At 36.7% G+C, this 25,614-nt stretch overlaps 1 protein-coding gene across 7 annotated transcripts in view; it reads left to right on the top strand.

Moving 5' to 3' along the window:
* LOC126856885 (uncharacterized) overlaps positions 1–25,614 on the top strand; it is a 312,768-nt gene that overhangs the window by 202,410 nt on the left and 84,744 nt on the right. For all 7 annotated transcript variants that reach the window (XR_007688422.1, XM_050605856.1, XM_050605855.1 and 4 more), the window contains one exon: positions 3,329–3,518. Coding sequence is in view for 6 of the 7 variants with exons in the window: in XM_050605856.1 (XP_050461813.1) it covers positions 3,329–3,518 (190 nt within the window). In the remaining variant the exon portion in view is untranslated. The remainder of the gene's footprint in view (positions 1–3,328; positions 3,519–25,614) is intronic.

Genomic DNA, 25,614 nt, shown 5'->3' with positions numbered 1-25,614 from the left:
CATTCACATACAATATGGTTGAAATTAGTCATTTTATAAAACGCGTGTTCCAAATACAAATTGAACGAATGAATGAATGTTGTAGAGCGGAAACAGATATAAACGCGAATATAATTAGACGAGAAATAATAAAATATAAGTAAGAATATAAAAAGTAATAAAGATAAAATTGACATATATTACTCTTTTCATTCACATGTATTATCTTTTTCTTCATAAATCTTTAATATGCATTTTTTTATGTACAATGCACAAGAAGAAATATGCAGTACGAACGACAGGATTTGTTGCACGGTCGTATATTTTTTTACGGTGCGCAGTTTAATATTCTATGCACTGGCATTTTATATGCCTCGCTCTTAAGATATTAAATGTCAATGACAACGGTGGATATGGGAATTTTTTGGCGATATTTCATTGGAGGTTTTGAATACATGTATGAGGAAACCCAGTACGCATCTGTTCCTCCTGATTGATGAAATAGATTGTGCTTTTGTGACACGCACCTGCGTCTACCGCATTCGTTCACATTCTATTTTGGATTCTCCTAAGGCATATATTGCGAAGTAAAAGATACATTACTTTCAGAATGGTCCGTTTGCTTTGTAATTTTATTCTGCCATCAACTTGATAAAACACTGTAGTATTTTTATCTTGTATCTGTGTAATGATATAAAATAATATTTTAAAAGAAACTCCTGCTTTCTTTGATTTGTGTGAATTAAAAAAAATTTTATTAAATTCATCTTCAGTTTATTTAATTACTTAAATATTTAATTTTTTAAGTTAAACTTTTAATTATTTTTACTTTTAATTATATTTTAATTATATTTTATACTAGTTTCTGTTTGCGGTGAATTTTTATTATTGCTTGTAATGTAGAGAACAATTTGTTGGAAGCTCCTGAGGCTGCTAATGCGGCAGGTTCTGCTTAACTGCGTCTGCATTAATTACAGAAATATCTCGCCGGGATCAGTCATGTTTTATTATGTATTCTACATTACGTTCTAAAGAGCGCGGCTACATTTGATATTATTCTTGCCAGCAGTTATTCCACGAGAATTAAAGCAAACGAGAAACGCGTCTGCGACGAAACAACGGAAGACGATGCGATTATCTATTTGGTACTACATGGCGAACATCGTTACGCAACCGTAAAAAAAAGAAGGAAGGAAGAAATTTGTATTGCTCTTATCGTCGAAAAAAACGCGATGTGCTCTCGGAAAATGACCGAAAGTTCAGACATAATTTGTTCGCCAAAGTTCCGCTCCATAAACTCTTTTCCTTGTCTCTTCTCTCGGTCCCTTAGAAAATAGGACTGTAAATAATTAAAGCAAGCATAAAAAGTCGGAGAGTTTCGCGAGGCTGCGCTTCATTCTGATGGAAAAAAAAAAATGCACAAAGTTCTGAAGAATGCGAACAACGCGACAAACAGACAGTCGGCCCGCTCGTTAAAACGGCACAACGAGCCGCGCGCGATTTCATGGATCTCCCGCCGTCGTTTTTTTTTTCCCTCTGTCGCTGTCGTTTATTGTGGGCAACAGCGTTGATAGTGCGCGAAAACAATCCTTTTAAACAAGCCGGCAAAACATTCCGTTTGTCGATGGATGTTGTGCAGCGCGCGTTACACGAATTCGGCGTCGCTGCACCCGAACAAAAAACATTCGAAAGCTTTTGCGCGATATTTGTCGAGTAGGTACTCTAATTGCCTTAAAGGTTTTACACGATTTGCACGAGCTACAAGCGTATCCCAATCGGCTGAGACAGGATTGATAATTTTTAACTGGTTTTAATAATAAACTTTGAAATCGCCTTTTTTTGGTCATTGCGTACTTTTTTTTTTTCATCCGCAAAAATTTATTTTAAGCTCTAGTGAATTCTTAGAATTCTGAAGGATTAATTTTTTAATTATTTGTGGCGTTTTGCAATTTAATCTTAAGACTAGTTAAAATTATTTTACAACTCTTTTCATTTGTTATAAAAAAAGAGAGTATTATTACGTTACACAAACACATAAAAGTTTTATATACATATATATATATAATGTAATAATGCTGACGTCATACACATATCTCATACATATATATCTAAGATTTTTGCCGTAAAAAAATATTACTCAACAAAAAATTTGAGAACCTTTCATTTAGCGAGTATTATAGTACGTTCTTTTTTACTGTAGCCATCTATTCCGAAAACTATGATCGTCTATTCCAAAATTACCCTATTATTTCACCTTGTGCTTCGAGGGACCAGCTTTTCGCGAGTGATAAACTCATCTGCTCCTTCTTTCTCTCCTTTTCTCTTCGATGCCGCTCTGAAATCTATTAAAGAAATTGTCGGCCGACACACATCGGCAATCCTCGTAAGTCGTTTCACGCGCCGTTCGCTCGCACCTGCTCACGCGTGAGCGAAAGAGCAGCGAACGACGCGATTCATTTGATGGACAGACGAAGGAATGCGACGCGCTCGATTGGTACAAAGCGTCTGCACCTCGCGGCGATAACCGACATCCCATCGCATCCCTCGCACTTTCCACTTTTTATGACACTCGAAATCCGGTAGAATCGCGCTCGGAGCGCGGAAACACTGTTGCAGGAGGGGTGGGAGGGGGAGGAGAGAGGGGGTGGTAGGGAAAGTGAGGAGAAGGCGACCTCGAGGGCGAACGAGAGTGCGCGAGAGGTCGCTGGTATTTCCAATTTCACAGAGCGTGGGTTAACGAGACCCACGAGGGGCGAAGAGAAGTTAGGGCGACCACCCTGCGTAACTTCCTTGTCCACCGCCAAAACTGACGCCGACGGGTCGAGCATATAGCGTTCTCGTTCCCGGCGCGCCCCTTTAAACGCGCCTGCTACCTCGATGCACCCTCACCTACCCGCCACTCTCCCCGCGCGGTTGGAGGTTCCGGCACATTACCTTCGCTGATTACCAAAGGCTCGCCCCGCGGAGTATGTCACCCAGTCGCCTCCGAGACACATACCTTCCGGAGTGCGGCGACCCTATCGCAGGTACGGCCACTACGCATCCGTCGAGATAAACAGCGCCTAAGAAAGTCGAGACGAGATTCGGCTACTCGAGGGATTCGAGTTTTTCACCTATTACGGCCGTTCGATATATCCCACGTCATAGATGTAATGTGTAATTTAATGATAGTACTTGAAGTGGAAATAATACATGAGAATAATAATATTTTATTTGCGCCGATGTGTATTTAACGTTAAAAAAAAAAAAAATAAGAGACTAATGAAGCCAATAATTACATAATTCAATTTTCTTTGAAAGTATAATTTTGAGTGTAATATTTAGTGCAAAAAGAATTTTTAAATTGCAGAGCAGCGCAGAAACTCAATCTGTCGTCGAGCCCGCATCGGAGACGACGTTCCGGCGACGAGAACATCGGATCTGACGAGCTGCCCATTTTTCCCAATGGATACGCCGCGCTCCTTCTCAAGTCACCACCTCCGGCACCGCCCGCCCTTCTCAGGAGGATAGGTGTAAAGGAGCTCACCGGAGTCGGGAAGGTAAGCCCTTATCGATATCGCAGCCTCGGGGGCGCAGACGACGAAGTTTCGGTCGCTATTCTAGAAAATACCCGACCATGAATTTCTCCATACGATCGATTCTATCTACGGCGACGCGACGATGGAATCCATACGAACGTTTTTCATCTGGACATTTAACCTTGTATCATACTTGGGTTTTTTATATAAAATTATCGCAGAGAAAATTTTCGGTATAAAATAAAACAATAGAATTTTTAAAATTGTTTAAGTTAATTATTATTTAAAATTGTTTAAGTCGTAAAAAAGATAAATTCTTTGAAAAAATGATGAGACGTTATTTATAAAATTATTTATAAAGTTATTTAGAATATTTAAAAAATGTGTTATTTAAGAAAAGAGAGGCGAACAGATGCTAGATTTAAAATTAATTAGCCAGAACCGCGCGATGAACCGGATAATCTAAAAATTTATTTTCCACGATTATGTAAAAAAAAAAAAAACTTTTTATTCAGATTAATCAAATACATGAACGTAACGCACGTCACGTGAACGCGCTCTCGTATAACAGTGTCTGCTCCTCGATAGGATTTCCGCGTAGTTTAATCGGGACAAGAGAGCCCGCAGCGTGCAAACCTTCGCCTAGTCGTCTGATCCGGAAGCACGGTCGACTTCCGCTCGTTTCGTTTACGCCGCGCTTACCGTAAATCCGTGGTCGTTCAATTCCACCACAGGGGGAGAAGGAGAAGAACGTGGGCCCCCATAGCTATCCAGCGGAATTTTCGTCTTATGTGCACGCTATCCCCTGGCGCGTACATGTATGCGAGCGAAAACAATCACGGCATGCACGGATGATGTCTTTGATATACACAAGAATATATGCAACGCGCGCGCTTCCGCCAGGATGAAAATACACGTGAAAATATCATGCGTTCTTATATAATAAATCTTTAATTGTTTATACAAATAAAAATTGATGATGTTAGAGCAATCGTTTACATAACTTTCTTACATATCATTTTTTAATTCTGGTTTATTATTTTTTAAATAATATCCACTAAAACTGATTTATGAGTAAGTGCAGTATTAAGTCTCGCGTAATAATTATGGGGCAACATTGTACGATAATTATTATCGTGTGATTTGAGTGAATTTTAAATGTGACATATCTCGTGTATCCATTAGTTATTGCTCAATCGTACGTTCTCAGACGGTGCTGCACATGTTTGGATCTACGCTCTAGAAAAAAAAAAGGGGGGCGCGTAACAAATCTTTGTACGGGCGTGCAATTTGAAATGCAGATGAGCGTCTCGCGCCACTATAAGCCGTCCGTAGCCACCCTCTACCCTTCCTACGCCACTAGGCTACAACCCTTTCGCCGTTTCCATTCGCTATACCAGAGGACGGGCGTCGAATATCCGGTTTAAACTATCAAACTGAATATCCGCAACGGAAGCTCTCTGAAACGGTCCCAAGTTCGCACGAAACGCGCGAATCGTGATAGCGAAGATAGAGATTGGACGGAGTCTATCGGTCTATCCGAGAGATATATCTCGACTTTCAATTCGCGTTCGCCGAACTTTGCGCCGATATAACAATATACTGGCACATACAACATCCAGCATCCCTAGACACTTTAGCTACGCACAATATATCCTTAGGAATTAACATTCACACTTAAATAGAATATTATAGATTTCACAAGAAAGTTACATAAAGTACTTGAAAAATAAAAGAATAAATATTTGTAAAGGACTGATAAAAAATATAAATCTCATCATTTACAAAGATTTTGCTTTTTAAAATTTTACAAACTTTTTTTGACAAATATCGAAAAAAAATATTACATATATAAGAATAATGTAATAAGGTATAAAAGAATGGATTGCTTTTTAAAACACTCCTGATATATTATTATTACTTTGTTCAAGTATCGATTTTACTGCATACGGCGAAAGACGGTATTTAATTATACCATGTACGATGGTTACGTAACAAGCATGCGTGATAAAGTGGAATGGGATTTGATCAGTATGAAGATGAAGTCGGACGAAACGAACCGAGCTATGCCCGTGTAATCTCCAGAGTGTGTACAAACGCGGTGTACGCTTAAATATTTGCGCGAGGGATAACAGTGAGGATCGCACGGCGACAACAAAACGATTTGGCCGGTCTGAGCGTAACCGTCCGTATCTCCTAGCGCGGCAAATGCATTCCGTAAGCGCGCGGAAAAGAGGCACGCGACATGATGAAGAGCGAATTTCCCCGCGGTACTTAATTATGATCGAGTTACACGGGACGTGTGAGGTCCGCGTTAAACTTTACAAGTATCTTTGCAAACTTGAAATCGGCTCTTACCTCACAAAAAGTTCAATTAGAATATAACCAGAGAATTAGATATATACTTAAAAATTAAAAGAAGTTTTACTTCAATTAATTTTCTTCCAAATTAAAAAATATAATTAAATCAGAGATATCAAATTTTATTTTTTAATATTTTTTGACATGTAAATAAAAAGTAATTTTAAATGCAATGCCGGTATTAGCGTTTCATAAATATACATATTTTATCAGCATTTTTTAAAAATATCTTAAATTTTTTTCTTGTTAAATAAATATTATAAAGTTTGCAAATTTTGAATTCCTTAGAAATCGTTCTTTACACTTAATTATGGACAACTGTTTTTTTTTTTTCCAAAATATAAATTAGACAAAAATTATTTCATTCATTAATTTACGACGGAATTGTTGATTATCGTGCGACGTTTTTGCTCTTCGATAACGACGAACGTCTGATTTTCTTGCGGTCGGAGAGCAGCGGTTCGGAGAGGATCCTAAGGGAGCTTAACGCGATCGGGTCTTAGAAATTCCGGCGAAGCATAGGGTACAGTGTAGTATTACATGAAAGGGATGCTCGTTACGTTTTGAGAGGCGCGTCCCCAATGGAATAAAAGCTGGCGGCTGCACCGATAGCGCAGACGGCGATCCGACAGACTCGGAATTGTTTTTCGAATTAATTTGTCAGAAATAACGGCTTATTGTTTACCGACGGGCAGACTAATTAAAGTAAAGGCAGCGACGGCGGAAAGATACGGAGGTAAAGCGTCGTTCCTACGGTAAACCAGCCATATTGTTATGCGAAGAACTTCGTCGGAAGAGAAGTCGTTCACTTTTCCACTCCTCTCGTTTGCTTCGCGCGGCGTCTTCTGAAAGGGAATATCCTTCGGTGGGAAATAAAGTTTGCCCACTCAAAGCATCCGCGCTAAGCGCGTTTGACTCGTATTAATTAACGGGCTTCTCCGCAATCTGATGTCGACTCTTCGGATTTCGGTTTATTCTACGATTATTCGCGTACTATTCCATAATTTCTTGCACGAGGAAAGTGAGAAATTTTCGCAAACTTCTTATAGTTTATGCAAATTAAACGGAAAAAGTTTGTGATGAATATAACACAATTTATAACGCATTTTATTTTGATTATTATCATTTTGTCACGTATTCAATTTAGCTTAATTTTTTTAATAACTTCCTACGATTCCGTTTTCATCAAATATTGAAATTAAAATTATATTAATAATGTTTAAATTTTTCTTCCAGACATGACGCATCAAACTCGCAGTATCTCCGAATTATCTATGTTCGTGTCGCGGTTTCATAAATAGATCCCGACTTACTGCTGGTAATTATCGCTTTCACGACAAGCGATGGAAGCGCGTACACGTGGGGGTTGCTTTGCGAGGGGTCTGTCGGATATTTAGTGTCCTCGCCGGCAGAGAGGGAGGGAGAGAGAGAGAGAGAGAGAGAGAGAGAGAGAGAGAGAGAGATCCAAGTTAAAGCCGTCTCTGCGCAAAATGGAGGCTGAGCGCGATGCTTTACCTCGGCTTCGTTCTCGTTTACAAGACGAGTCGTCTGCAGTTACGAGTGGCCGCTCGCTCGTCCCTAAGCTCGCTCGCGTTTCAGCGCGTTTTGCCGGAACGTCAGAGGGACTTTAGAGCGCCCACAATCCCCGTTCCCCCTTCTATCTCCGTTTCTGTTTCTGGCGGTACTTTCGGCCTGCTCTGTCCGGCTTCCAATTTGGAGCTCGGACTATCGCGGCGTGTCATTTCAACCAGAGACGGGACAAAGCTGCAATATTATCCCAATAGCGGCTCAGATAACTCAACGCGAGCATCATACACGGCGGCAAGGTACGCGAATAGACTTGTTTAAATTGAGATAGGACATTACAATATACTACACACATAATAAACTTCCATAAATCTTTCTTGACTTGAAATTAATGGAACGGAGATGGTCGGAATTAAATATTGTTTCAAATTTGAAGATATATTTAATTTTCATCTCTTTGTCTCTTTCCATGTTCTCTTTTAGATTTTTTTTTTCAAAACCATCAACTTTATATATCCAATGTTGTATTATATTTTTCCTATTTAAAAGTTTATCTGTTCCGTATTTAATATAAGTTTTTTATATTGCAGTTAATTTTTACGGTAGCAAAAAACATAAAAAGATAATTTTGAAATGTCAAGGCAATAGTTACCATCTAGAAATTTTAATCAAATGTTTAATTACTGGACAAATAATTCGAATAATAATATATAACCCGAATAATAATTTCATATGTTCAGAATTTTGTGTTTGCTCATGTTTATACTATATTATCGATACGGAAATTATTTGATCACGCAGTATAGCTGATAGGCTCACTGCAATCAAATCCCACAATTCGTTTCCGCGTTCAGATTACTTCTACTATCAGACCAGCCGTCCAGAGTCGAGATCGAATTTTATGAAAGAGGAGATGCGACCGGAAAAAGATTGCTTGTATCGCGAGTCAATCGGACATGTCCGAAGAGGGTGGCAAATTTATGAGAAAGAATGTTATTCTGTACGCAATACACATAAAATCGTAGAAACTTTTCCGAAAGATTATTCCCTTAATTCAAGAGAAAATTGAACCGTAGTTAATATAATATCTAAAAATAAATATTTTTGATATTTCACGTTAAACGAGTTTTACATTTTCCATAAGTACTTGTGTATGTTTTTCCTCTCCGATATATATACTTTATTGAAAATAAGATGATTATATTGTATCAATTTTTTAATAAAGATAAAATATATACATAAAAACTATAAGATATCTTTTATATTTAGGAAATTATCATTCATAAGGTTTCATACATTTTTTTTTTTTTTTTAATTATATATAATTGTCCGTAATTTATCAAAAATGTATCTCATATAAATAAACCATTAATAATAGCATGCGAGAGAAATTGTTGCATGTTTTTTGATACTTTGCATAATAATCGGAGTATATGAATCGTTCGCTGATGTTGGCTGTCGATAAAAATCAACAGAGATCAATTTTGCATAAGCGCCTGCAGTGCGCTTAATATTGATATATTAGGAAAAATCGCGAGGATCGACCGCTGTTATTTCGATGCCCCAGAGAGAGCGGCGCAAGAAAACATGCGCAATTTCGTTCTAAGGAAGCTGCTGACCAGAGCCTCGTCGCAGTCAGCGGTTGAACGTTCTATGCGTTTGCCGAGCTTTATTGAAATGTCCGGTCTTAGACTCCCTTTCGGCTACGACCGCGTTGTTACGAGCAAGACGAAAGGGAAGCCGGTCGCCCTAGACACCCTTCCTGACCCTAGAATACCTAATGAGGACCTCTGATTTTACCCAGACACCCGGACAGACCGGACTTTGCGCCCTGAATCCTAGCCAATCGCGAGTAGCATTAAATAGGAGATCGAGTTTGGAGTTCATTATTCATTATAGTAGCCCTTGTATTTATAAAATTATGTGATAGTACTTTTCCGAAGATAAAAGATATGAATGGAAATTAATCTTTTCATATTCGAATCTTTATTAAAAAGAAAAAAAAAATTCTAAAATATTCGAGAAGAATTCTCGAATATAAATATTATCTTTTAAAAATATTTTAATAGACTGTTATTCTAATATTAACTACATAACTTTTAAAATATGATTAGCTAAAATTAACACACACACTTACACCACAAAAATATTCTCTCTTTCATTGCTGTTAGTATAAAATTCATAGAATAGGAAATTATATACAAAATTTTTGCAAAAATAATATATTTCTGCTTGAATTTGTATTTAAAATGTTGATTATACCAAAAAAATTAATTTCGCGATCAAGACTTAGTACTTAAATTATTATGATGTAAAAATTTCTTCGCGTCGTTTTTCGTACATCTTTTATTGCTTGATGCGATCGTGTCCTTGCTAATTTCATTTTCCGCACGTGCTACTCTAATACACGACGATAACAAGGTTCTACCGACAGGGTTATTTTAATAATGAATTAATCTAGGAGGCATTATACAGGCGCCAGGAAGGGGCGGGGGTATTTGCGGACAGTCCATGGAGACCATCGGACCACGTCGGCCACGTGGTATCCGCAGGATAATTGGAGGTCACTGCGGTTTTAGGGACTCCTCGAGTCCCTCGCGAACTATTCTGGAGGAACATCCAAATACGGACCACGCTCGACGGACTTGACTCGCATAATTATCCGGATTTCAGCTTCGATTTTCTATGCAGTAATTAAGAAATAGCGGCTACGATGATATACTGCGCAAACCGCGGCGTTATTGTCAAACGATTAAACGCATCTCACGACTACGTGTGTATGATTGCAATTTATGGATTCGCACATGTGTTAGATTAGATCGAATTAAATCGCAAGATCTTATTAAATTCTTATTTAAATTTGAAAAAAAAAAACATTATTAACATAATTTTTTTATTTTGTATTTTTTATCTTATTTTCTGTATTAAGTATTTTAATATCTTGACAGATATGATTATTATGTTTTATTCAAATATTTGAAATTATATTATGGGAGCAGCAAAGTTTCTTTTTTAGTTTTATAAACATATATGTTTATTATCTATATTTTTAATCTCTAAAGAATATCAATTTGCGTTTTTATTTTCGTAATCTGATTGCTATTTGAAATGTACTAAATGCGACCATGACACATGATCTATAAACGTTTCGAAGACGATCCGAGTGGCGTTTAATTAACAAAAGGGCTTTAATTGAATAGAAGAGAGAAAATCAAATTAGTGGCAGAAGGAAACTACCAGTAAAGAGAAGATACGAGAAAAACCGTTTTGCTGTTAGCTGCCAGTATTATCGATTAGTGTTTTCTTTTTTTTTTCAAATGCTTCCACCACAAGAGGAATTCGGGATTAATGTTCTCTTACCCAGCTGTATCCTGTTACGTGTAACTTATAATCCGTCTAATGATTTTATTTAATTAATCGACCATCAAGTGCAAGTTTTTGATTATATCGAAAGACTTATCAATGTTGTATTGCTTATAATTCGTATTCCTTGTAATACTATAATGTAATATTATAGTATTTGTTTAATTAAAGCCCTTTCTGCGTCTTCTTTCCGGCACGCATTTGACGCGCATAAAATCCACTGGGACGAATATTTCAAAATGAATTCCTGTTTAATTCAGCGACCGAGAAACCATGCCGTTCTCTCATGGATCGTCATCGCGCTAAATAAACCAATTAATAATTATCACATAAACCCGTATCAGAGTCAATTCTGATTCCATGCATGATAAATTATAAAAGTGAAATATCGATAAAGAGTATATATATATATATATGTCTATTCCTATAAAAATATTTATATATCTTCCTAAAAAATTCTACTTTATGCAAACGGTGTGCGACTTTTTTAAAGAATAAATATCATAGAACAAATATTAGAGAATGTCAGAAATATATTTGTAAAATATGTATATGTGTACATAATTATTTCGATTTGGCATTTCGAATGTCATACGCGCACACGCGAGTTTGCACTATTGTATATTAATATCCTGATGCAAATTATTCGTAATTACATTTGATTAAACCGTTTATAAACAAGATCGTTGTTTAGATATTATTATTACCCCGATCCACGTTAAAATACGCATGATTACATTAATTCGAGAAAGAGTGCATGCATCATTATTTTTTCTTTTCTAATAAATCGACACAGCGTATGACGCGTTGATAATCCCATTAATTTTTATTGGAAGATATCAAAATTAATAAGAAATCATAATTAAATTATTGAAGAAAATTCGCGAGCATCGTGCATCATACGCTACTGCGCGTTGCCTCATATAGCCTAGAATTCTAGCGATCGCTATAAATGCACATTCAGAAGCTTATGTAGTGAATGCGGAACGTATTTGCGCATCCAGAGAGCGAAATTCCAGTCCAAGCGCATTAGTTCTTCGGTCTTTGTGTCTTGGGATCGATTGCGCCCACGATGCTCATTTCCGGGGTCACCGTCATAATTACACATTCTAAGCGACTTAACGAGCATCGGTACTATTAAATATACCACCAGGTACCATCGCGCTGTCCCAAGATTAACTTGGGCTAAATGCGTGTAAGTTACGTCGCCGGGGCCACTTTGCCTAAATAGCGAATCCATTAGTGTCTGTTTAGCGTAAGTTAGCTGAGCGACGTCGATAAATTAGTATTTGTGGGTGCTTTTGCTTCGCGATAAATGCATAATTCCCTGAGTTTGCGTCCGGCAGGTAAATGCATATTTCGACAAACTGCAATAATTATTTCGTAAAGAGAGAGAGAGGAGGATATGTGAATATTAAAATAATTTCTCTTACAGAATTATTTAAATCATAATTTTGACGATTTAAAGACATTTTCAGATTTCCCGAAATGTATTATTTTTGTAAAACAAAAAATAAATATCTCCATCCTCACGAGAAAATTTTATTTTCATTAAAAATTGCGTGTAAATAATAAGAAATTATTTTTAATGAATTGTAAACCGATGACAATAATCGGTGCTGCTTCGGAATTGAAATGCAATTTTGCCTATTAGATTTTCGCTTCTTCCTCAATCTTTTTTTTTCTCTTTTATAACATATGTGCTTCACGTGCAATCCGACAGAGTTACTTTCGGCACGAGCGATGAATCGGTCTGCCCACTTCCTGTTTGCTCGGTTGAATATCTCGGTGTAAACGGACTGTGGAACGGGAGCGTGCGTCCCGTTCTCTGGGGGCCTGCGCCGTGTCGGACCCCATCGAGGAAACGTTGTTTAATTTCGGCGAACACGCTTACTCCGCGTACAGTGTTTCCGCCCCGTTTCACACTGCGCAGACAATCCGTTTGGGTGCCAATGTAAGGAGAAGAAATCTCTTTGCTGGTTTTACATATCATGATGCTGATATTTTGCATCGCACACACATTATCATCCTTAATACAAAAATTAATTAGATAATTTCTAAATAAATTTCTCTTTTGACAGAAAAGTTTTTATCGATATTTTTTTTTTATAATAAATATATAATAATATATATTTATTCTAATATTTATTTATCTAATATAATTTATTTATTTTAATCTATTTTTTTTTACAGAAAATTTAACGCTGAATGATTTTTTTGAACATTTCCTCATATTCTTAAAAACTGATAATGCTCAATTATTTTAAAGAGCACGTGTATTTATTTGAACCTAAGTAGACATACTTGAAGATTACATTATCATAAAGTCCATTATGATTAATAGAATAAACGGTAATTTTTAATGAACTTAAAATCTCCCTCAAAAATACTATTTGCAAGCAAAAGAAATAGCTAAAAGCGTAAGTTGTCACAAGCATCGTGACGATCCTCATGGCGATCTTTTGATAACCGCGATCCCCAAGAGAATTCATGACACTCTTTCTTTCGATTCCTCTTGAGAACGCGGTGGCGGCAGGGTGGCAGTGCCGCTTTAATAAATGTCCCCGACGCGCGGTCGTCAGGGGTACAAATCGCCTGGAACCGCAGACACAATGCTTAATAATGGCGGCTGACGATCTCGCACAACGGGTCCCCCCATCGACGTGGCAGGTTCCCCAGGTTGCTATACCTCGTGCGATGCCCATTCGTTATGTTTCACGGCTACCGTTGCCGCCAGCGGTCCGTAGGTGCGCGCGCGCGCCTGCACGATCACTGCGATTTGATTTCGGCGCAAATCGACGGACAAACGACCGTAATTAATCCAGGCCGTCGGCCTGCGGCGCGCCCGCCAGGTGTTCAATGGGCAGGTCTATCGGAAACATCATTGTGTTGATACCTTAACACGACATTGCTTGTAATTCGAAAGTATCAATCCAGATAACTACGAGATAGCTAATTTGAATTTATAATTATAAAAATTGAAGAAATCTAAAAAAAAAAAATCTCAAGAGGCAAATGTTAAAATGTCTTTTCAATATTTTATATTTACCTTGCATAGTTAGATTTTATATATGATAATTATTATAATATCTTTAAAAGTTTTGTTCAAATTATACAGTTAATACACATATAAAAGCTTTTTTTTTATTATAATTTTTATTCAAATATTTTTTTTAATTAAATGTAAGGCAATTTAGAAACTTGAACGAACGAAATATAAATCGTTTTTTATATTTTTTTTTCTCCTGATATATTCGAATAATTTTCTTTTCAATGTAGAAATTTTATTCAGTGCTCGATCTTGCAAATATGATAAGTTTTGCTCGAGGCTAACGTTATTGACATTTATTTTCGCGCGTGGAGCACGTTGGATCTTGCAAAGAGTCGTCGACGCGACTGAAATTCTGAATAAACAATGTCGTCGAATGTTCACACGAGCTAGCTCGAAATCCTTGAAGGATTCATGCGCGACTGGTATCTGCTTTCGCATTCTCTTTGAATTTGTCTCTTTATGGTAGTGCAGAGTCACATATTGCCTCGGCAAGCCTTGGCAAGAACTTTATTACAGTGTGCAAATGCTAGCCGATGTTCTGCGGAAAGATGGTCGAGTCTCCGAGGACACGTATGAAATATACAAAATCAATCTCGGAACGCATATACGTTCCCGGCAGACACGCGCGACCAAGTTGGCGAAATCAAATTTTACAGATCTGTTTATAACGACGATGAGGAGATGTGATTTCGCGAAATGTGAGAGCTATCGTATCGATGGAATGATGAAAACGCGTTTATAGGTAAGTTCCTGTTGCAATATTGCCTTTGGAATCTATCGCTGCGACTCGCTGGAGCGCGGACCGCAACTTCATTTCCTTCTCTCTTTGGCTTTTGATCCCATATTACGTGCTGCGAATTTATTGGAGGATGAATTCGATCTCGCTCGACTCCAACCGCGATAGTTTACGAACTTACAATCTCTTGTTTCCATGCGGTTTGCGCTATTCTATCGCTGGATATACGTTTGCAAGAAATTAAATATTTTCAAGTGAGAAAAAGTAATGTTTTAGAGAAAAATGATTTTTCCTTTATCGATCTCATTATTAGTTCGCTCTTAAAAAGAATGATGAAATCAAAACACTTGGAAGTTAGTCTGAAAAGTTCTTTGCATGTATCCGTAAAAGCCTGCTAATTTATCCGATGCATAAAGTTTGATTAGTTGGAAAATTAATAGTCTACCAGTAGAAATCGAAACAAGCCGGAACAAACGTGCGAAAAAACAGAGAGACGAATGCGCACGAGGGAATGGCGACGAGCGAGCGGGAGGGAGGGAGACGACGAAACGGAGGGAAAATTGCGTCGCGAACGAGTAACACGAGTCGTTAGTGGCTAATCCGCCATAGGGGACGAAGGGGACACGTTTCGAACCAGCAGTGGCGTGCACCAACCCTTTCCCGGATTGAGCGCGGGCTCAAGAGTTGCGCGAAAACAAGAGGACGGTTTTTTGGGGGCTCGCGAGAGGAGGATTTAGTTCCGTAGATGAATGACGAGCGGGTGGAGGATGCGAGATGAGGAGAGGGCGAGGAACAGAGAGAGGAAAACGCGTTGAGGGCCCGGCCAAAAGGGCACGAACCGGTACTGGATGGCGGGAGCTTTCTGTTGATTCAAGTGGGCACGTGATAAAAATGACAATGATGAGTTAATGCAATAACTGTGTACCTTCCGACCCTCATTCGGTTGGTGCCGCACGCATACAGCCGTGCCATATCGTCCGTGTGCAATCGTGCGCGTAACATGCACGCACACAACGACGACGATGGGATGATCGGACAGCGGCGACGACGATGCGCCGGTATAATTTTCGGGGAGAGAAGTTCCTGGACGGACGCGGACGATGATAAAGGCGGCGCGTTAATTACCAATATGAGATTCAAATTTACGTGACTATCATGCCGCAAGTTGAATTAACAACAGTAACGGATCCAAGGCGGAGAAATTGACTTTGATAAGCGAGCATGTGACGGGTAGATAAAAGTTAATAAAGATGTATATATATATTTGGAATTTTTTTCATATTTCTTTAATTTTTATAATAATTATTTTAATTGATAAATCTCAATTAAAAATGTTATTGAAAAAAATCTTAAAATTAAGAATAAGATTTTAATATATATTCAAGTTTCTAAAAAAATTAACCCTTCATCTTTAATTCTTTATAATTTATATATAAAGTTCGTAATTAATGTTCTCTGTTTGATATTATCTTAAAATATGTTGTATGAAATCTCTTTCGATCGTATCAGATTTATCATAGACAGATCAATATTGTGCGAAATTCGCGACAGAACGATATATTACATGTTAAATTAATTGATTGCCAGACATTTCTCGATATATATATATATATATATATATATATATATATATATATATATATACACGCGCATCCATTTCGCTACTGAATTCAAGCAGACTAGCCTTTGTAGAAGCAGATTAGGGTGGAACGAATGATCGCTATTGCCGATGGAAAATGTATTCCTGGTATTTAGCGGCGGCCGTTGCCAATTTACCTCGTGCGCACGATAAACCCAGATGAACGGGATTAATGCCCGGCAACGGTTCCCCCAATCCAGCCTCGTCTATGTCACTTTGCTAAGGATATTCTTTGTGTGATCGTGAGTTTCTCTTCCGTCAGCATTCTGACTGTAAACTGTCCCTTACAATATTGTAACGCATCGCGATTCCGAAAACGTAACTGCAAATTTTGATTTAGCAATTATAAGAAACAATGTTTTTATAACCGAACGCTGGAAAGTTATATTTGTTTTTGAAATGCTTATATCGGTATATACATAAAATTAGAAACGTATATAAATAAGAAGAATATTTTTACATTGTCGTATAAAAGTTTTGTAATATATTCTCAAATAGAGAATCGTAAATAATTTGATTAAAAAATGCGAATAGAATTAAAATAAGAACATTGAAATTTTAGCTTTATTATTTGATAAAAGAATCTTAAAATAAAGGATACATCTACCGGTCTTAAAATAAAAGATATGACAAGCCACATATCCAAAAGCGAGATAATTATTTATTTTATTTTTTTCTTTCAAAATATTCTTATCATTTGTCCATTACTGCATAATTAAATTTATATTTCACAAATCACATATTTCAAATAAGATTAATAAAAGGCTAGAATAAAGTTTGATTATTAAAACAGAATAAGCAATGAAGCATTGGACGCTGATGAAAGAGTTATCGGTTAATAATATCGCCAAATAAAACAAATTAACGTAAGTTGATTGTTTTGTGATCGAGACCGAAATACGTTGCACTGGAGTTCAAGAAACTCTCTCGCGATCCTTCGTGAGAAGGTGTCATCGACCTCTATATCGCGCATGTGCGATTCGAGTATTTATAAGCGTTTATTTGCGTAATGGCTTTTTCATTTAAATTGCAAAAGATTTATCAGCTACCAAGTTACTCTCTTGCACCGCTCGCGCTCTTAACTACCATCATTCGGAGTGACATAGCCTTTGGTTTTCGTGGATATTTTCGGAGTTAATTGGCTAATGGATAGACAAACATTGTGTCGGTTTACATCTCGCTGCATAATTAATCCACCTTCGTTAACCTGGCATTTCCACCACATGAAACCAAATTTACCTAATATGGCAAGTTAGCATTGTTATATATATCCTAATTTTTCCTAGTTTTTCTAATTGATAGTTATGTCATTCATTCTATGATAAAAATGTCAGAATAATGGAGGTTGAAAGATTTAATAGAGGCAGTGATAAATACTTTTAAGCGCTGATAAGAAATGATGTTTTTTGTAAATTTTTTATGCAAATTAGTTTATGAGTGTTTTGGTCTTTCAAAATTGTTGAATAAAATTTAAATACATAGTTGAAAATTTTATTTAGTTCATAGATAAATTTATATCTTAAGTACAATATACCATTATCGTGAAAATAGAATAAGAAACGTTTTTCTGTAATTTTGATACGAATATATGACATATTATATCAAAATTAATTACACAAAAATACTAATAAACTTTACTTTGTCATTAAATTTTTCTTTAATTTATCTGTGAATCTGATAATTAAAAAACTAAGTGACACACATAATCCAGATAACATAAATCGCGAAAGAAACATTAAGGTGTCTTTTAGACCTCATATATAAGACGTTAAAAAATTATAACGTCTAAAATTTCTCTCCCAGAGATCAACGAATTAACGAAATATGTGCAAGAAATACGAGTGAGATTTCACAGCGTTCTCAGGAGCGCGACGAATTTCATATGAGGACACGTAACACTTTCCACCTTGGTATTCGCGTTAGCACGAATTGCGCTATCTCCGGTGCGATATTGCCATTAGAGGTGCAGAGACAGAGCGGATAATTGAACGGCGTGCGAGTACACCAAGGAAGCGGAGTCGCGGTCGTTAGGCGGATGCTTCATCGCGCTCGTATCCGGGGTCGTATCGTTAGTACACACACGTCGCGCTCGCAGGTAAACGTATTATACACTCCTTCGTGAGCTCGTCGCCGTCCGGAGAGACGCGGCTTCATTCCCTGCAGCCGTGAAATTAGATGCACGCGAGCAATTAAATAAAACAACGTCCGATTCAGCGTCACGAGTTGACGGAAGTAAGTAACAGCCATTTAATTCAATCAAAATTAATGCGAAAAAATTAATTGGACTAATTTATAATAAATATATATATATATATATATATATATATAATATTAAATAATTATAAAAAAGACTAATTTATTTTGCTAATTGAATAGAATTGTGGAAAAAAATTTGGATTGATATGTAATATAGTGACATTTTTTATGTCGGACATGACAAATTCTCCGTGATCATAGTTATTATAAATTAAACTGAGCTACAATAGATTGTGGACAATGCTTCCTATTTAAATAAACATCTGGTTACAGCGATGATCGACTGTCTCGATCATTCGATGCAATTCACACTGGAATTTCCATTCTCCGCTTATCTAAAATAATCCCCGCTTGCCGCTAATTGTTTTCACGCGCGTGTTTATGAAATTAATGCAGCGGAGATGCCGCGGCGCGCAATTGCAGCGCGTGTCGGACGGCATTTCGACCGCAGTATGCAATTCGCGGTCGATCGTGCGTGCTTACGTTGCGTATACGCGTGCGTTCGTTAAAGTTGGATTATGCGAACGAATCTACGCGAGGAAATCGCATTGACGTACCGAGCTAGCGAACGAACGAACGAGAGCGCGATTTAAAAACGTCGAACTGGATTCAGATTAAATCTGAATGTAGCCGGTCGCGAACGCACCCCTGGAAGATTGCAAAAGTTTCTCAGAAGTTTCTGCATGCTCTTGGAAACTCGTTGCAACTGAATTATGGTGATGCGTGATGCGCGTCTGAATAACGCGCTAGGAATACGACCTAACAAGCTTAAAACGCATCGCGCCGCCATTGCGGATATGTACATCACGCATCTAAATTATCGCCGCACATTATTATTCGTGATGCGCGAACAGCGCCGTGTAATTCAGAAACTACTTGTCAATCTCGAAAGCGTGCCATTTTGTAGAACCCCATTACCCGTCTAACTTTTTTACGTGAAATTAGTTTAATAGAATGCATTTTGACACTCGGCAATTTATTCTATGAACAAGCGCGATGAGATGCCGTAAATTATTTTAGTAATCGCGCATTTTTCTCTCTCACGTAGATTTTTACTCTCTTTCTCTCTTTCGGTAAATTTAGAATTATAAAATTATCTGTAGAGAATCGAAGATTAAAAGTTTTCTAATTTAATATGATTTAGTTGAGTATAAAAAATATAAATGAATGTGTTTTTTTAAGCAGTTCAAAGTAATTGGATTTTAACAAAAAGTTTAATCTAGGATTGATCTGACATCGATGATTGAGATCGACATTGATGATCTCTCTCGTTTTGTTAAGAAATATATTTTTACCGATACATATATATTATGTATGCATGCAACTCGAAATATTCGCTGTTGATGCTTTTTTCGTCGCCGGTCACGTCGGTCATCGCTCGCGAACGTAAATTCTCGTTACGGCGATATATGCAGCGCGGCGAAAAAGCCAGTACAAAAATAGAATTACCGGACGTGAAAAGTTAAGCATCGAGAACTTTCGGATTTTCCATTAATTTCCCCGAACGCGACGATGCGGTCGCGCGTCATAATTCAATGCGTCATCGTTCGTCACTAACGCGGTGACAGGTACGTCGATCTGTTTTCTTCCGATGCTGCCCGAATGCATCGATGCGTCGCGAATATACCATTGCGAATACAAACGTCGAATATGTCCAGCATCGAGCGCAAATTTATTTGATAGAGTTTGGAACCTAGTTGCCGCATACATCGACAAATAGTAATCGCGGACAACATAAAACGGATACTATTCATGCTAAAACTTTTTTTTTTTATCGGTATATTTAGTGAAATCCTCACAAATTTGAAAGCATTATATTTCTTTCTCGCTGCAGTGAAAAATATTCAAATAATAATGATTTTTTCGCCGATATGTTAACGTAAACAACTGCTCTCGCTTGCCAATATTCATTTAATAGCAACCCGATATTATAGAATCATTAGAAAGCGATATTAATTTCAGCGGAAAATATCGCATTTACCCCGCTACTGTAATTACGATAACACCTATTCATCCGGCACACGCGCTGCGAGCATTTGATACCTCGCGCGAGGGTATCAGTGCCATCACTAGCTACGTACATAGTTACAGATTGCACTTAGTGATCGTGCGCGCGTGTGTCGGCGCCGCGGCAAAATGCGAGTGTGGCACGACAAAGTCCGTTTATGCGCTACGAAACTACGGTTGAGGGCTAATGAAAGATGAAATCTCTGGTGGGCAGTTTTTTTTTTTTTGTCCGATCCACCACGCGTTTCAAGCGTGCCTGATTCTCGCTCGTCGTTGTAATGGCGCGCCCCGCGTTGACTCCATAGGCGGAAAATAAATACGTATGAAGTAAAAACACGTGTAAAGCGAAGTAACACGTGTAAAATATTGCCGTTGCGTCGGTCATAAATTAATAAGCTGTGTCGGAGAAGCGGTAGGAAATACATTGAGAAGGCATTGTATTTGAAGGGGGCAGGGGGGAAACTCTCCTACTGTTCCTGATTTAAGAGCTGCAGCGTAAAATGTGCAAGGGTGGAAATTAATATCCCTGCTTCTGTCACGAGTACTTTCAAATAGCTCCCGCTTTTATGCAAAATTGACCAGAAAGTTGTCAACACGTGACAATTTTTTGAAACAGAACAATATCCTCATTCAGTAAGAAAGTTAAATTATCCCACAATTTTCGTTATTCGTCATTATACGTCTGTCCTCGTCGCAATAAAAGCGAAGATGCGCGTAAACGCGTATTTGATTTCGGAGAAGCGATTCCACTAAGAATAAGAATCGGCTTTGATCAACGAGTCTGGACTCAGTCGACATCTCTCGAGTGACGCTCCGTGCTTTTATTCGGCCGCGTCCCTCTTCTCCATCTCTCGCAGCCTTTTCTGAGGGAAGGGGCGAAAACAATGGCACGCTTACGTCGAAAACCCGCGCGACTCGCGATACGTATTTTATGTCTGAGTTATTTGGCACAAAAGCGCTCTGAGAGAGCGAAAGAGAGAGAGAGAGAGAGAGAGAGAGAGAGAGAGAGGAAAAGGGAAAGAAAAAGAGAACGGACGCCGTTGCTCGCATCCTACCTCCGAGAGGAGATTCCGTGGAGCGTTTAACCGTTGCGAAAGTTCTTCCCGAGAAAGAACGCGCTGTTGTATTTTTCGACGAGCTGGTCGCGGGCTTAACAGCGGTATGCAACGCGCGTCGAGAAACGAAATGAAACGCGCGGCGCGTCAAACGCGAAAGTCCGAAGTGCGGCTTCCGGGGAACCATTCCTCTTACCCGTCCTTTTTCTTTTTCAACATTTATAACTTTTACGTGAATTCCCTTCTCGAAGTATACATATGACGTAAAGTTAACTCCCTTTTACCTTACTATAAGAATCATTATCTAACTATCATTTTTTGTTGTTTTAGAGAAAGATTTACATAGTATACATTTAATATGTATAATATTAATTTATATAATATTATTTATATTTATATTAATTTACATTAAGTTCAAGATTATCTGATTGCTTAATTTCTGAAAAATATAATAGGTAACAATCTCAACAGAATAACGTAAAAATATATTTATTTATAAAAGAATGCACTCTGAGCGACGACTTATTATGATGATATTTCATAAAATTTGCATATTTTATTCCATAGAGAGGGAATATATGTATATATGTCAGTAACGCATGAGCGAAATTATATATCATGTCGTCCTATTCGACGTGACACGTACAAATCGAACTTGTATTTTATGTCGCGGAAAAGATCCAATGAATGTTTCTCCCGCGAGCTAAGCACCGTTGTTAGTCCGCTCCATTTCCTCCGCGCGTTCGGATTAAAAGTCAATGTATTACAGTCTGGTCCGTCTCTCGAGAAATATGAAAATTTCACTCGTAAAATCCAATGTGACTAATATGCATCCCGTATATACCAGATATCAGATCGAAATTTTGCAATCAGGTCAAACGTAACAAATAAGATCAGCTAAATTCATTCAACGAATACGTTTATGAATTTTCAAATATTCTAATGGCATCTGTCTTTGCGATTTAAAACTTCTCGATCATGCCTGTGAATTACAATATTTGCTATGACGATTGTTTTCCCAGCAATTATAAAGCAAAATTAGATGACTATAAAAAAAAAAAAAACAAGTAAAATATTGTTGTGGCTGCGTATTTGAATTCCAATATTAAGTATATGTGTATAATTTTGATTTAATTGATTTGGACAAAACTGTAATACATATTAGTTCTACATACTATTATATTACATATAACTAATTTTATAATAGTTATATGTATTTTATAATAGGTGCATATCCTAACCGCGTGCCCTATTCGCGTATCCTGCTCGCGTGTCTTACTCGCGTGTCCTACTCAAGTGCCCTAATGAAATGCCCTAATAAAGTGCTCCGTTGGGCCAGTTGAACCTACCTTTCGTTGATCCTGGCCATATTTATTCTGACTACATCTAGCCAGAGATGCAGCTTCGATCTCTATCGGAGATCAATAAAGGAGAAAAATTCCTTCCACTGCCGGCTAATTACAGTCGCCGGTACATGAGCATAATTTTATGCTCGTTAATGGCATGTTTGTCATGCATCATTTTAATATAACTTTATTTTACTCAATCTAATGGCAATTTATCAAAGATTACATAAAATAAAATAAATCAAACACATTTTTGTGCCGTATGAATAATTTGGCGATAATATTTATAATAATAATAATTAATAATAATAATTAATAATATATAATAATATAAGATTTAATATTTGTAATAATAATATAATAATATTTACATATATAATATAATATAGGATACGCGTAGCGTATTTATGTATTGTTGTGATTAAGGATTTATGTATATCATATAATAATATTATATATACAAAATTTTATTTTATGTAATTTTTGATAAATTGCCATTAGATTAATTAGAGATGGATGGGCTATGAAAAATTGTGACAAAATTGGCGCAACATAAAAATAATTATTTAAATAAAATTGAAAAAATATTTTATATTTCTTTTAAATTTTAATTTATATTTTAAATTATATTTCTAATACGTTTTAATGCGTATTTAAAAAGTCTATTGAAAGTTATTTCATTCAATCTATATATTCTAGCCCATCCATTTTGAGGCAACGAATCTATCTACAATCTACATTTGCAATCTACATCTACAAAATCTACAGATACGTCACCTCAAAATAAAATAAAATTTATCACTCACCGGCACTGATGCGCAACAGCGGAGATTTGGTCTTGAGGCTACGTTGTCTGCAACGCACAAATATAAAATCTAAATTATAGCAACTCTTTAAATAATTAATATTTCAAAAAATTATTATTGTACTCATCGATTTTCATATTCGATGCGTATAATAATAAAAAAATATATAAATATGGAATAATTTTATAAATTCTAAAAAAGAAAACTATTTTTTTTAATAAAAACTTTTATAGTTTGAGTTTTAAACTATTCAAATAATGATCGAATCGAATTAATGCATGTACAGAATTTCTAATAATTTATATAAAAATAATAATACTCACCCTTGGGTTGCTCCGCCGATGCAGATTGAGTCACACGCGCGATACTTTGAACGACACTCCCGCACTTTCGAATTTCGGCACGATCGAATTTCTTCTCTTATTCACCTCTTGTCGTTTTCTTATGACATTCACATTCACTCGCGAAAACACTGTTAATTACGGTTAGTCAAACTTGCGACGATTGCGGTATATTTTGCACTGGCACTCCCAATCGCGGAATAATCGCATGCACGACTCTTTGATTTATTATCACGATATAATTTTGTATTTATCAAAAGTTTTTAATTATTAATTGTTAATTTTCTAATAATCAGAGCGAATTATGCTTCAACATTAGTCACAATCGCATTTAGAGGAAAAATTCGATACTATACGAAGCGTTTCTCACCACTATATCAGATCTCAACTGCTCGAATGTCACTGTGCGAATGATTACAAAGCCATAACTTGTAAACATTAGTGTACTATACGTCATCAACATTGAACATTTTATTATTAAAAATACGTTATCAAATTATTCTCCGATAATTGACACGATCGCGAAAAAGTTTGAAAAAGTAATTTAACAAAATCACGTTAATCTTACTTTTCTGTTTGAGTGTCGTTGCGTGAATAACAACTACAATAAATATTGTAAGAAAGGAATTGGTGACGTAGCGTCTCCCACTACTATAATACTATTCAAGTCACCGCGTGAATGATAACAAAGCTGTAACACGTAAAACGTAAGCAATAACGCGCTAATGTTTACGCCACCGAAGCCACATACCATGTTATTGATAATTTGCAACCGAAATTATTTTGCGTATTATATACAAGTAGAATATTAAATTGTACAAATATTTTAAATTATAAATCACTTATTTAATAAGTGACGATTAATATTTCATGGAGCTTGTCATTATGTTATTTACTCGGACATGCGATTTGATTATTTTATTACGCGTTCTCAATTTAAGTTATATTTAAATCGTCCGAAAGAAACGATAAAGCATTGGAGGAAATATATTGGACTTTAAGTATTTTTAAAGAAATAATTATTGCTTTTAAAGGGAGAGGAAGATCGCGACAAACTAATAATTTACAATTTTGATTCCTGTTTTTTCAATTCTTGATTACATATATAATTCTTAATTATATATATCACGCGTAAAATATGCACCTCGAGATTTATCGTTGCGATATTATTTAAGATAAAAGATAATTAATTATTTATCATATCGAATTATTTCCCGATATTTATCCTGACATTTATCGCGATCGCGTTTAAAAAAGGAATTTAACGTGTCTCGCGCTCTACAACTTTACTGTTCGAGGGTCACCGTGCGACTGACAAGCCCTAAGTAATATGTTAACAACAACGCGTCAATGTTTACATCGCCAAGGCCGCATGCCATGCTATTGATAATTCGCAACCGAAATTATTTTGCGTATTATGACGTATATACGAACGGAATATTAAATTATACATGTATTTTAAATTATAACTCAATTATTAAATTAACAATTAATATATCACGGAGTTTATCGTTAATTACTCGAACCTGCGATTCAACCATTATTATATTGCGCGATCCGAATCATATTTAAGTAATAAACTGTCGAACGATAAAGCATTGGATAAAATATATTTAATTTTTAATATT

Source organism: Cataglyphis hispanica, chromosome 20 (assembly GCF_021464435.1).
Source record: "Cataglyphis hispanica isolate Lineage 1 chromosome 20, ULB_Chis1_1.0, whole genome shotgun sequence".
NCBI lineage: Eukaryota > Metazoa > Arthropoda > Insecta > Hymenoptera > Formicidae > Cataglyphis > Cataglyphis hispanica.
The sequence above is the reverse complement of the archived record's forward strand: the minus strand, read 5'-3'. Positions and strand labels throughout refer to the sequence as shown.